Source organism: Nannobrachium achirus (assembly GCF_963921795.1).
Source record: "Nannobrachium achirus genome assembly, chromosome: 11".
Lineage (NCBI taxonomy): Eukaryota > Metazoa > Chordata > Actinopteri > Myctophiformes > Myctophidae > Nannobrachium > Nannobrachium achirus.
The window spans coordinates 61,559,704-61,572,783 of record NC_137820.1 but is presented as its reverse complement, the minus strand read 5'-3'; the positions used below and the strand labels follow the sequence as shown (position 1 = coordinate 61,572,783).

Below are 13,080 nucleotides of genomic sequence, written 5' to 3'. Positions count from 1 at the left end.
ACTCATCTGGGGGTAACTGACAGAGAGAGACCACACATCACACTGAACTCATCTGAGGGTAACTGACAGAGAGACCACACATCACACTGAACTCATCTGGGGGTAACTGACAGAGGAGAGACCACACATCACACTGAACTCATCTGAGGGTAACTGACAGAGAGACCACACATCACACTGAACTCATCTGGGGGTAACTGACAGAGAGAGACCACACATCACACTGAACTCATCTGGGGGTAACTGACAGAGAGACCACACATCACACTGAACTCATCTGAGGGTAACTGACAGAGAGACCACACATCACACTGAACTCATCTGGGGGTAACTGACAGAGAGACCACACATCACACTGAACTCATCTGAGGGTAACTGACAGAGGAGAGACCACACATCACACTGAACTCATCTGGGGGTAACTGACAGAGAGACCACACATCACACTGAACTCATCTGAGGGTAACTGACAGAGAGACCACACATCACACTGAACTCATCTGGGGGTAACTGACAGAGAGACCACACATCACACTGAACTCATCTGGGGGTAACTGACAGAGGAGAGACCACACATCACACTGAACTCATCTGAGGGTAACTGACAGAGAGACCACACATCACACTGAACTCATCTGGGGGTAACTGACAGAGAGACCACACATCACACTGAACTCATCTGAGGGTAACTGACAGAGAGACCACACATCACACTGAACTCATCTGGGGGTAACTGACAGAGGAGAGACCACACATCACACTGAACTCATCTGAGGGTAACTGACAGAGAGACCACACATCACACTGAACTCATCTGGGGGTAACTGACAGAGGAGAGACCACACATCACACTGAACTCATCTGAGGGTAACTGACAGAGAGACCACACATCACACTGAACTCATCTGGGGGTAACTGACAGAGAGACCACACATCACACTGAACTCATCTGAGGGTAACTGACAGAGGAGAGACCACACATCACACTGAACTCATCTGGGGGTAACTGACAGAGAGACCACACATCAGACTGAACTCATCTGGGGGTAACTGACAGAGGAGAGACCACACATCACACTGAACTCATCTGGGGGTAACTGACAGAGAGACCACACATCACACTGAACTCATCTGGGGGTAACTGACAGAGGAGAGACCACACATCACACTGAACTCATCTGGGGGTAACTGACAGAGAGACCACACATCACACTGAACTCATCTGGGGGTAACTGACAGAGGAGAGACCACACATCACACTGAACTCATCTGGGGGTAACTGACAGAGAGACCACACATCACACTGAACTCATCTGAGGGTAACTGACAGAGGAGAGACCACACATCACACTGAACTCATCTGAGGGTAACTGACAGAGAGAGACCACACATCACACTGAACTCATCTGAGGGTAACTGACAGAGAGAGACCACACATCACACTGAACTCATCTGAGGGTAACTGACAGAGAGAGACCACACATCACACTGAACTCATCTGAGGGTAACTGACAGAGGAGAGACCACACATCACACTGAACTCATCTGGGGGTAACTGACAGAGAGAGACCACACATCACACTGAACTCATCTGGGGGTAACTGACAGAGAGAGACCACACATCACACTGAACTCATCTGGGGGTAACTGACAGAGGAGAGACCACACATCACACTGAACTCATCTGGGGGTAACTGACAGAGGAGAGACCACACATCACACTGAACTCATCTGGGGGTAACTGACAGAGGAGAGATCACACATCACACTTACATCATCACAGAGAAACATTCATTACTCACAATACTTAGGTATGCAGTGACTGGTGACTGTCAGTAGGGTTAGGGTTGTCAACCATCCCTTGAAATACAGAATGGTCTCTATTTGGAAACTAAAACATGGGTCTTCAACAGGGGGTCCGGGACCCCTAGGGGGTCCTCAGAGTTACTACAGGGGGTCTGCCAAATCTTTGTGTGATCATAGCCTCGTATTCTTAGTGGAACATTAGCCAAAAAAATAGCCGATCTACAAGCTTACAACGCCTTGCAGCTGTAGATCGGCTATTTTTTGTACAGGTTCTAAAATACAGGTTGTTCATATAATATGCAAAAACTGTACACTTTTCTGGGCATCCTTTATTTTTCCAGGAAATTATTGAATTTCAGGCAGTTGGAACCCCTACTTTTATTTACGAATGAACTTGATTTGAACTAATACAACAGACAAAATCTACTCACCAACCAGGCAATATAATTACCAGTGCTGCTGACATGGCATATAAAATCAGTTGAGCTTACAATTTTCGTTTAATGTAAGGCATTCAAATGGAAGCCTAGAACCTACATGATGAGCAAGACATGTTTCTAAGTGGGGGTGTTTCTGAATGGAGCCTGGAGGATGACGAATAACTGACCATACGATACGTTATATGGAAGATGACTAAAAGGTCCAAGGATGATGGTACCTCTGACTCTCAAGCTAAAATGTAAACATAAAAGATGCATTGTTTTTTTGTTGTAGTTTTTTTTTTACTTTATTGGCCTTAAATAACGCAAAAGCGGCTATAATACAATTACACACTTCTGTTTGTAGCATGGTCAGTAGTCAGACAATGATGCCTTCGTGTTAGTAATAAAAAAAAAAAGCCATGCTTTGTTTAATAAAACATTTTTTGACACATGTGACATGAGTCAGTGACACCAAAACAAAACCAAACACAACATAAATGTCGCACCTGTAATCATGGCAGCGGTGGTGAACTTTGTGCTCCTTTCTTCCAGTCAGAGCGAAGCCGAATTCGTCAAAGCGACAATTCTCACTTCGTCTTTTAGAACTTCGCCTGCTGGAACTGCCTGCACTGCTCCGTCTCCTCATGGTCAACAGATATTACAAGAACAAGTTATTAACAACAGTATGTATGGATGTGGATGGATATTGGCTACTTGACAGTTACTTTGTTTGTTCGCTTTGACCGCTGTGCTGTGCAGCCTGTCCTGCTGCAGCTGCTACTTTGTTGCGATATTCAAACATACCGCGCCCCTTTCTAGAGCGTCATTATGTCAACTGAAAGTAGGTGGAGTTTGTATTGTAGTTGGTCATCGGCGTTCAGTGGTCATAGTCCGGACTGATTGTCGCGCTGTGATTGGCTAGTTGGCTGTCAGGCTTGTAATGAGTAATCGGGATGAATCCTAATGGAAGAACTGCAGCACCCTGAGGTTCAAGCGATGTACTAGGGACGTTTACTGTGTAGAGTGGTACAGTAAGTGTAGTTCTTACTTAATTGACTTACTATGACAGGGTGATGAGATCACTTCACTTTCCCCAGGAATCAGCCAGCTATTGAATCGTTCAGGAGCATAAAAGTGTACCGTAACCTTTTCCAAGTGAGAAAAGCACAGCAGGAAATGTCAAAATCTGGTTTATTGACTCTTTGAATTGATTGAAGAATGTATTGGAAGTTTGCAATAGGAAAAAGTACAGTTTCTTGACCATGTCACATGGTCTGTGGTAACTAGTGGATTCGGGTAGCCTAAATTGCAAAATTAAGTTACATCAATAATAGTCTACTGTGTAATTGGGAAACAATGGTTTCGTATTATTCTCTGGAAATATTCCATTTCCAACAGCATTTCTGAAAATGTCTCCAGTGTGCTGGTGTCATCTAGTGGACATTTGGAGCATAACATTTCAATACACAACACATTTAAGACATTTCAAAGCACTTTATTGTGGTGTTGTTACATTGCATTTTTGCAGTGGTGTAAAGTTACTAAGTAGATGTAGCCTACTTAAGTACTGTACTTAAGTACACTTTTTAGTTATTGTCTCCACCAGCCGAAGGCATGGGGGAGATTATGTTTTCCCCTCCGTCCGTCCGTGCGTGCGTCCGTCCGTCCGTCCGTCCGTCCGTGCGTCCTCGCAGTTTGTGAGCACCTAATCTCAGTCGCCGTTGGCACGGTCGCTGCCAAAGTGAGCACACACATTCCCTGGATGCCAATCTAGAACCTCTGCCCTAAATTTTTCAAATGGGCCTTTTCTAGCGCCACCTAGTGGCCGATGTTCGCAAAACAAATTTCTGTGCACTACTCTTACAGATTTTGTCCAAAAATCCTACAAATCGGTAGGCAGTATCTCGACAGTCATGTGATCGACAGAGATCTGTCCGATTTTGCATATTCCATCCTGATTGGCTAAGATTGGCTTCCAAAGTTTGTAGGATTGAGCCGTTTTGAACAAAATGCCTCAAATCACAAACGCAAAGTGCAATTATCATGAAATCGCGCACACACGTTATCACTAGGCCAAGGAAGAAATGCCACTTATTTTTTTTTAATCAGCCTCATGGTGGCGCTATAACAGGCCGATTCGTGGTTTTACCTATAACTCCACCGATAAGTTTCAAACTTTGTAAGCGCACTCCCTAGAGGCTAAGGATAAACCTTTGCCCTGCATTTTTCACATCAGCCTTTTATAGCGCCACCTTTGGGCCGACATATGTAAAACACATTTTTGGATATTACTGATAAATAAGAAATACAAATAAAAGAAATAGAACTTTGACTAAAAGAATATGGAATCCGGAGGTAATGAGGTAGTCGTTCCTTGCAGCTTTATTCAAAGAAGCATCAAAACATAGTCCAGGAATGGCAAGTATAGAATCAAGTAGAAAGGACCCAAGGTCCTAAAAGCACTGACCTAACCTCACGGCCGGCCAGGCTCAAACTGAGTTGCTCATGTCAATATACAGTACCCTTAAATACAGTCTCAATACACAAAGTCATGGCCTACTCAGACAGACAGATGGTTCAAACAGGACGTTGATCAAAGGACACAGGAAGACAACAATAGATTAAGAGACGTTTACATCTAGGTGTGACTTGTCCAAAATATAGTTTCACAGTTCATATTAATATAAATCAAAATACATACATTTGTTTAAACAGAAACCTATTTATCAGAGATGTGTATGACTTAAATGCTATAGGTTTCACAGTGAAGGTGTCTCTGATGTAAGTGCTCTGCTGCCTAACAGCTACAGTAACTCAATGCCTTTTATTGTACAGCAGCTGCAGGCCTGCCTCAGAACTGAAGACGTGTCAGTGTACCATCTGGAGAGTATTAGAATAAAATGCACTAGGTTTGCAGCCACATGGTCTCTGAACTTTCTTTGTTTATAAACCTCCCTCTCTCTCTCTCTCTCCTTCCTCTTCACTATCTCTTTTATCTTTCACACACAGACAGAGTGGGGAATAAAGAAAGAGAGAGAGAGGGAGAGACAGACAGACAGACTGGGAGGTACTTGAAAGGGTTCAGCTGAATCCAGACCTATTGGAACAGAAACTGTTTAGAACAACAAAGCAGCAGAAAGTGCTGTTACTAGAGGTGGGGCAGTGACTGGGTCGCCGCGACCCCACATTTGCAGAATTCAAGAGGACAGAGACATTGAGGATACCTAACCCCATGACAGCCGAGCCTTTACAAAGTCTGGTCCCATGCAAGTCACACAGTGCTGTTTGTTTTGCTGGCTAGATTTTTGTGTGGATTCCATTTCTGTGGAAACAGTTTTCATTGGAGGGTTTTTTGTTTTGTTAACTTTTTTTCATATAACGGAAAAGGCCTTATTATAGCTATTAGTAGTGCCAGGTAGGCGTCCCAGTCAGACACAGACATAGCTGGTAAGCAGCAGTGGCAGCAGGGCCAGTGGTACTGTGGCAGTACAGAATCATCTACTTTGGTTCTAATGATGTTCGGCAGGGTGGTCCCCGCTCTCTTATCTTTGGCCCTTGTCCTGGTTTCAGTACGGAGCCAGGGATCCTCACAGGATGCCTTCATGATCCAATACTTTGAAAGAAGACTAGCACAGATGGAGGTACGTGACCATTCCTATTTACACTTATACAGTATTGCTGTAGAGTATGTCAAGTAATCTATTTTGAGGATACAGCACACTGTGACATTGTTAATATAACACTCACAGTGAACCAGGGGAATGAAATCACCAAAGATGGCTTGCTCCCTTTATTATGTCTTTTTTATTTTATTTTCGTTATCTCACGATTTTGTAACCCATTTTTCACCCAGTGCCTAAACTGTAATCCTGGGCACTGCTCTCCCTCTGCCAACCTGGGGAGAGCCCCGAACAGAGCTCATGATTCCTCAGTGCATGTGGATTGGCAAGCCGCTTCTTATCACCTGACAGGGGGAGCTTCCCCGGTTGGACGTAGCAGGTGGAAGGAACACGTTATTCCAACAAGCTCCTTCCTTTCCCCTCCATCAGGATTACTGCATGTTTTGTGAGGGTACTCACCCTAGGAGACATGGGGAGAACATGCCAACTCCACACAGAAAGGCCCTTTCGCCAACCCCACCTAGGGTGTGGGCGCTGATGGCGCGGAGGAGAGAACACGCCCCCCAGTGCCCACAGCGTCCCCTGGTGGGAATCGAACCCAGGGCCCTCCTTTATCATGTCTTATTAGATGTATTGTCAGAGCATCCAACCAAGTGTGTGGATTGAGGATAAATGGAAAACCAACAAACACAAACATTGATTCCTTGATACTTTAGCTGAATACAACAATTTTCGTAGTTGTGTATTGTTAATTTGTTACTGAACCGGTTTTCATTCATTTCATTGCAATGATATCACCTGGAAGATCCCAGCCTTTATTTGGTGTCTTTATGTACAGTACTGTTCTTCAGCATTAGTGTAACAGCAAGAGGGTTACCCCTTTTTAATGTGTTATGTCTGTTCTCACCAGGAACGCCTGATTCAGTGTGAGCAGAATACAGCGTCCGTCACTCAGAGGATGTATGACCTCTCCTCTGAGGTCAGGGTTAAACTGTCCACTGTCAACGTTCTGAGGTAACTTTAGGTTCAATAATTCAATAAATAAACAAAATAAAAGGAGCACTATTTTAACTGAGGACACCCCCCCCCACCCCCACCCTATGAGCATTAAGAGTTGAGGCATTACATTTTGTATAACACGTGAAAATAGCAGATCTACATGCTCACAACGCCTCGCTTGCGAGGCATTGTGAGTATGTAGATCGCCTATTTTCACAGTTTCTGCCTCTAATATTTGACAAATTGGCCAATGTTTAATTTACTCATTTTAGAGGTATTAATAAGTCCTTAAATTGTCACTTTAGAAATGTGTAGATACCCTCTATACAACTAAACATTATATTGGTTTGTTTACAGTTGAGTGAGAAAACAATGTTGCACATTAAGTTACTCATCTGGGGACCCCCCAAAATAATTTGGTGACGTCACCTGTGGGTCCCTCCCGACCCACAGGTTGAGAACCGCTGTCATAGTGCACCAGTGCTAAGCAGTTACTAACACTAATGACAGATATATTTAATGTATTTTGCCGTCTCCCTATTGGTATAGATCAGAGGTGAAGGTGCAGATGGACAGCGTGTCCACGCGTGTAGAGCGGGTGGAGAGAGAGTTGGAGTACCTGGACAATAAGATCCCTGCTCAGTCTAACATTGAGATAGAGGAAGCCCTTCTGGAACAACAGGTGAAGGATGCTCAAGTAGACCAGCTGGAGAAGAAAGCCAAGATCAAACTGGAGAACGGTGCGTGAATACTATCCATGCATGCATAGTATGCATGCAGTGTATACAGTGTGTGCATGGCGTGCGTGCGCGGGGACTGCGTGTGTGTGTGTGCGTGCGTGCGTGCGTGCGTGCGTGTGTGCGTGTGTGTGTGTGTGTGTGTGTGTGTGTATGATGCCACTAAGAGTTAGTGATGCATGATGCAAAATAAAGAATGATAGATAAAAAACTAACAGGCTATAGAAAAAGAAAAAGATCTAGATATGAATAAAAGTGACAAGCGAGACAAGGGACAGAGTCATATGCAATCTCTCTTTAACATCATGCAATACCTCTCTAAAGGCCCTTTCCCACTGGGTGCCATAACGATAACGATATATCAGCGACGGCGTTCACATCAATTATGAGGGCTTTATCGTTGTGGCCTTACAGTAACCCATTCACTTCTCCACTCTACAATCTGCAGACTGCAGCACAGCCCTGAGTGCAGTCAAGTCTCTGAAGATTGTAAAGAAGGCAGGAGACTCCAGCGGTTCCTGGTTCAGAGACCCCTCCAAAGGATCGGCTAAGGTTCTCTTTTCAAATACCATCTTACAAGTCTTTTCCACAATATAAATAGAAAGGCATCTGGGTGGTGCAGGAGTAATGTTCCTGCCCACCACCATGGAGACTAGGGGTTTGAATCAACCGTGGTGCCTCCGGCTTGGACCAGTGCTCAAACAAACAGAATAGGCTGTGTAAGTGGTGGGAAGCCGTGCAGATTTCCAATAATGTTTGACATGTTGTGTTGCTCACTGTGATAGTTCAGGGTTCTACAGTTATCAAATCTAGAGCTGATACGGCTTAAAAGCCCTCGCAGTCTATTTTTTAAATCCTCTCTCTATAACTTGCTGTTGATATGTATCACAAGGTCATTAAATTTTTTCTGGCATGGAAATAATTCCAGATTGAATCATCTATTTATTTTCTTGCAGGTCTACTTTCTCAGTGGGTTTAGAAACAACACCCTGCTGGAATATGTCTCTGTGAAGAGCTTCACTCAGGGCTCTCAGCCAGCCAAGGTGTTCCAGCTGCCCTTCTATTGGCAGGGAACTGGTCACATTGTCTACAATGGCTTCCTCTACTATCACAAGGCAGACACTCCTAACCAGATACTTAAGGTTGGTGGGGTTTTTATTATGCACAGGGCAATTAAACTTGCAGAACATACAGTACATTTGACTATATCAGGGGTCTTCAACATTTTCAGGCAAAGCACCCCTTAGTCGAGAGAGAGAGATGAAGTAGGGACCCCCGCAACCTGTTCATAGATTCCATATAGTTTCATCGTTTGACAGCACAATCATGTCAATTTGTGTTTTCAGATATTTAACCACTTGAACCGTCTAATACACTTAACCTTTCACTTTGTACTTGGCGAGGCGTTGTGAGCTTGTAGATCTGCTATTTTTGGCTAAAGTTCTCAGGTTAAAGAGGTTTTCTATCACACAAAGATTTGGAGGACCCCCTGTTGAAGACCCTTGGTCTATATCCTATCAATATATTATGGGCAGTGGGCACGTAAAAATATTAACTTTATATAACATTATCTGTGATAATGAGCAGTGCTGCATAATATACACCATTCTTTCCCGTCACATACAGGTGCATCTCTCAAATGGTACAGTGGTGGACTCCATGCTGATTCCAGGGGCTGGGCGTCTACCATCCTACAGCCTCAACCCCAACACCTACCTGGACCTGGCTGTAGATGAACTGGGCCTCTGGGTCATCCATGCTGATGCTGAATATGGAGGGAACCTGGTCATCACTAAACTGGACAAAGGTAGAGACAGAGTGAAGAGGCGGGTGTAATCCAAAAGAGAGAGAGCGGGAGAAAGGGCTTTGATCTGATTCTGAAGCATACAGTAAAGCAGGGGTCTTCAACGTTTTCAGGCCAAGGACCCCTTAGTTGAGAGAGAGATGAAGCAGGGACCCCCACAACCCATAGATACCATAGTTTCATCGTTTGACAGCACAATCATCAGTGTATTTTGGATTCATGTCAATTCGTGTTTTCAGATATTTAACCACTGTACTTAGTCTGCTATTTTCCCCCTCTACACCAAAAATAGCAGATCTACAAGCTCACAACGCAAGCTTGTAGATCGGCTATTTTCGGCTAAAGTTCACAGAATATGGACGCTAGGGTTCAAGTGGTTAATATAAAAAAGGAGAAAAAAAGGGTCCTCCAAATCTTTGAGTGATAGAATATCACTCAAAGATTTGGAGGACCCCCTGTCGTAACTCTGAGGACCTCCTAGGGGTCCCAGACCCCCTGTTGAAGACCCATGCAGTAAAGCGCAATTGCACAATATCTCCTCTGTCCAAGCCAGTGTTTGGTAGAGCTTTTGTCTCCCGTGTGGGAGACATGGGTTTGAACCCCTGGAAGGACATACATCGTATGGATTGCAGCTTTAAATGAACACGGAGGATTTTACTGTATACATATTGACTGAAAGATAAACGGGAGCCTGCCCTAATCAGTCCTTGTCAGATTTATAGTTAACAGCTTAAACCCCAGCATCCTTATTGAGGGGAAGACTTTCCCCACAATAACGGAAAACAGAAAAGACAATATAATAGCTAAGCCTTAGAGCCTTGAGGGACTCCAGTCAACCATAATATAGTACTAAAACCGCTGATTGCATCCCGACACGTTGTGAATCTCCTTTCTGACTACCCCATATTACAATAAACCAAAACTAAACACAAAATTAGAAAACCCAGGTTACTTAAACTAATTAAAAATAAAACTGAAATTGAAAACATAAAAAAAATGTAAATATTAAAAAGTATAGCAACCACAGTCCTTTGTCTGTCCTTCTGTCCTCAGACAGCTTAGCAGTGGAGTACACCTGGGACACGCTGTGCCGGAGCCGTGATGCTGAAGGAGCCTTCCTGATGTGTGGGACCCTCTACGTGGTCTACAACTCTCACTATGGAGGACGCTCCACTGTACAGTGTCTCTATGACATCCATGACTCCATGCACAGGTGGGCTTAGAGGCTTGATTCAGGCTTTGTCATTATGGCTGTGTTGAAAATAATGTATGGATCATTCTGTACTATAGAGCGTACAAATGGAATGAAATTGACCCTGTCAATTTGGTTCAGTTTGTACACTCTCAGTGTTAAACTAACAATGAGGTATAGTTCCAGAGATTGATTGATTGATTGAATGAATGAATGAATGAATGAATGAATGAATGAATGAATGTAATCAAATGAGGGTGTGTGACATCCATATCTAACTAGGGCTCACTGAGTCATTGTTTTTGTAGTGACACGGTCATATGATGAAGTTGCTTTTAAATTCTCTCTCGCCCCAAAAATCTTTATTTAGCCTATAATTTCTCTGTGACAAAACCATCTCACAATTCTTTCCTTCTTTCTTTCTTTCTTTCTTTCTTTCTTTCTTTCTTTCTTTCTTTCTTTCTTTCTTTTAATATACTAAATCTATCTGCCTGCAGTGAAGAGAGCAGTGTGCTGTTCTTCCCTAAGCGCTACACCAGCCACAGCAGCCTTCACTACCACCCCAAAGACAAGCAGCTGTATGCCTGGGACGACGGATACCAGACCATATACAAACTGGAAACACGTACCAAGGACCCAGTCACTGCTGCATCTGGTTAATTAAAACTCTCTGTGTTTTACGTTCATTGGACATTATGCAATATTCTGTCAATTACTTTGACAAAAGAAAAACACTGTTAAATAATGCACCCGATCACCTATGGTCAAATTATGTGATCATTTGGTGGTATACTAGTTACAGCCTTTATGATAGAAGGATTGAATCACACCCGACCAAAGGCACAGATATATCCAAAGAATGCAGTGGTGGAAAAAATACTCACATTATTTACTTGAGTAAAAGTATCAATACTGCAACGTAGATGTACTCTGATACAAGTAAAAGTCCAGAATTCAAAATGTACTTGTGTAAAAGTATGAAAGTTTTGGCATTAAAATGTACTTAAAGCAACAAAAGTAAAAGTACAAAATGTTTGAAAATAGCAGATCTACAAGCTCACAACGCGTCGCGATGCAACGCGTTGTGAGCTTGTAGATCGGCTATTTTCAAATAGCCAAGGTATATAATAGGGCTAAAGTGGTTCATGTATGTTTTATAATATTATAATTTAGATCTGCAAAGTAACTAGTAACTAAAGTTTTCAAATAAATGTAGTGGAGTAAAAGTACAATATTTGGATCCGAGATGTAGTGGAGTAGAAGTAAAAGTATTGGAAATTGGAATTACTCAAGTAAAGTACAAATAACTAAAAAGTGTACTTAAGTACAGTACTTAAAGGGGAAGACCACCCATTTTCAATATTGAACTATGTCAATAATATACCTTAGAGGAGTTGTGTGGAAATAGAAAAAAAGTTCCCCCCCTTTTGTGTTGCCTAGAACTGGAGGATTGATTTTGGGGTTTGCATTGCAAATTACAACTTGATGACATCACACATTGTACTTTACAATACAAACCCCAAAATCAATCCTCCAGTTCTAGGCAACACAGAAGAGGGGGAACTTTTTTATTATTTCCACACAACTCCTCTAAGGTATATTAATGACATAGTTCAATATTCAAAATGGGTGGTCTTCCCCTTTAAGTACATCTACTTAGTAACTTTACACCACTGCAAAAATGCAATGTAACAACACCACAATAAAGTGCTTTGAAATGTCTTAAATGTGTTGTGTATTGAAATGTTATGCTCCAAATGTCCACTAGATGACACCAGCACACTGGAGACATTTTCAGAAATGCTGTTGGAAATGGAATATTTCCAGAGAATAATAGAAACCATTGTTTCCCAATTACACAGTATTATTGATGTAACTTAATTTTGCAATTTAGGCTACCCGAATCCACTAGTTACCACAGATCATGTCATGTCTTTCAATGTTATGAGACACATAAAGTTATTCCTGTGTAAATAAGCAGTAAAGCTTCTGGGTCTCCTTTTAGTTGACCTTATTCCAGTGATTGTGCTGTCAAGAAACTGTACTTTTTCCTATTGCAAACTTCTAATAAATTCTTCAATCAATTCAAACAGTCAATAAACCAGATTTTGACATTTCCTGCTTGTGCTTTTCTCACTTAGAAAAGGTTACGGTACACTTTTATGCTCCTGAAAGATTCATGCTTAGCTGGCTGATTCCTGGGGAAAGTGAAGTGATCTCATCACCCTGTCATAGTAAGTCAATTAACTAACTATACTGTACCACTACAGTAAACAAGCAAACAAACGGGACTGTACCAATGTTCCCATGCAGGTTCTATGTTCCCCAGGTTCTATGTTCCCCATTTACCCCCACAAAAAAGGTTCTATGTTCCCCATTTACCCAAAAAAGGTCCTATGTTCCCCACTTACCCCCACAAAAAAGGTTCTATGTTCCCCATTTACCCAAAAAAAGGTCCTATGTTCCCCACCTACCCCCACAAAAAAGGTTCCATGTTCCC

At 42.7% G+C, this 13,080-nt stretch overlaps 2 protein-coding genes across 2 annotated transcripts in view; one reads left to right on the top strand and one right to left on the bottom strand.

Moving 5' to 3' along the window:
* LOC308294797 (uncharacterized protein) overlaps window positions 1–2,934 on the bottom strand; it is a 112,182-nt gene extending 109,248 nt beyond the window's left edge. The window contains exon 1 of the mRNA XM_080737660.1: window positions 2,735–2,934. Within this exon, the coding sequence (XP_080593786.1) occupies window positions 2,735–2,874 (140 nt within the window). The 5' untranslated portion in view covers window positions 2,875–2,934. The remainder of the gene's footprint in view (window positions 1–2,734) is intronic.
* A 2,740-nt stretch (window positions 2,935–5,674) lies between these two features.
* On the top strand, window positions 5,675–11,583 carry olfml1 (olfactomedin-like 1). Its single transcript, XM_080737723.1, has 8 exons — window positions 5,675–5,869; window positions 6,759–6,862; window positions 7,397–7,587; window positions 8,033–8,136; window positions 8,541–8,726; window positions 9,211–9,391; window positions 10,442–10,601; window positions 11,078–11,583. Exons 1-8 carry the CDS (start codon window positions 5,741–5,743, stop codon window positions 11,238–11,240), a joined length of 1,218 nt encoding a protein of 405 aa, XP_080593849.1. The 5' UTR covers window positions 5,675–5,740; the 3' UTR covers window positions 11,241–11,583.
* The last annotated feature ends 1,497 nt before the right edge of the window (window positions 11,584–13,080 follow it).

Excerpts from the sequence above, each read along its gene's own strand:
- olfml1 (XM_080737723.1), top strand. The coding sequence starts at position 5,741 with ATGATGTTCGGCAGGGTGGTCCCCGCTCTCTTATCTTTGGCCCTTGTC. Across the intron at positions 6,863-7,396 it reads TCCACTGTCAACGTTCTGAG|ATCAGAGGTGAAGGTGCAGA; the intron begins GTAACTTTAGGT and ends CTATTGGTATAG. Across the intron at positions 9,392-10,441 it reads CATCACTAAACTGGACAAAG|ACAGCTTAGCAGTGGAGTAC; the intron begins GTAGAGACAGAG and ends TTCTGTCCTCAG.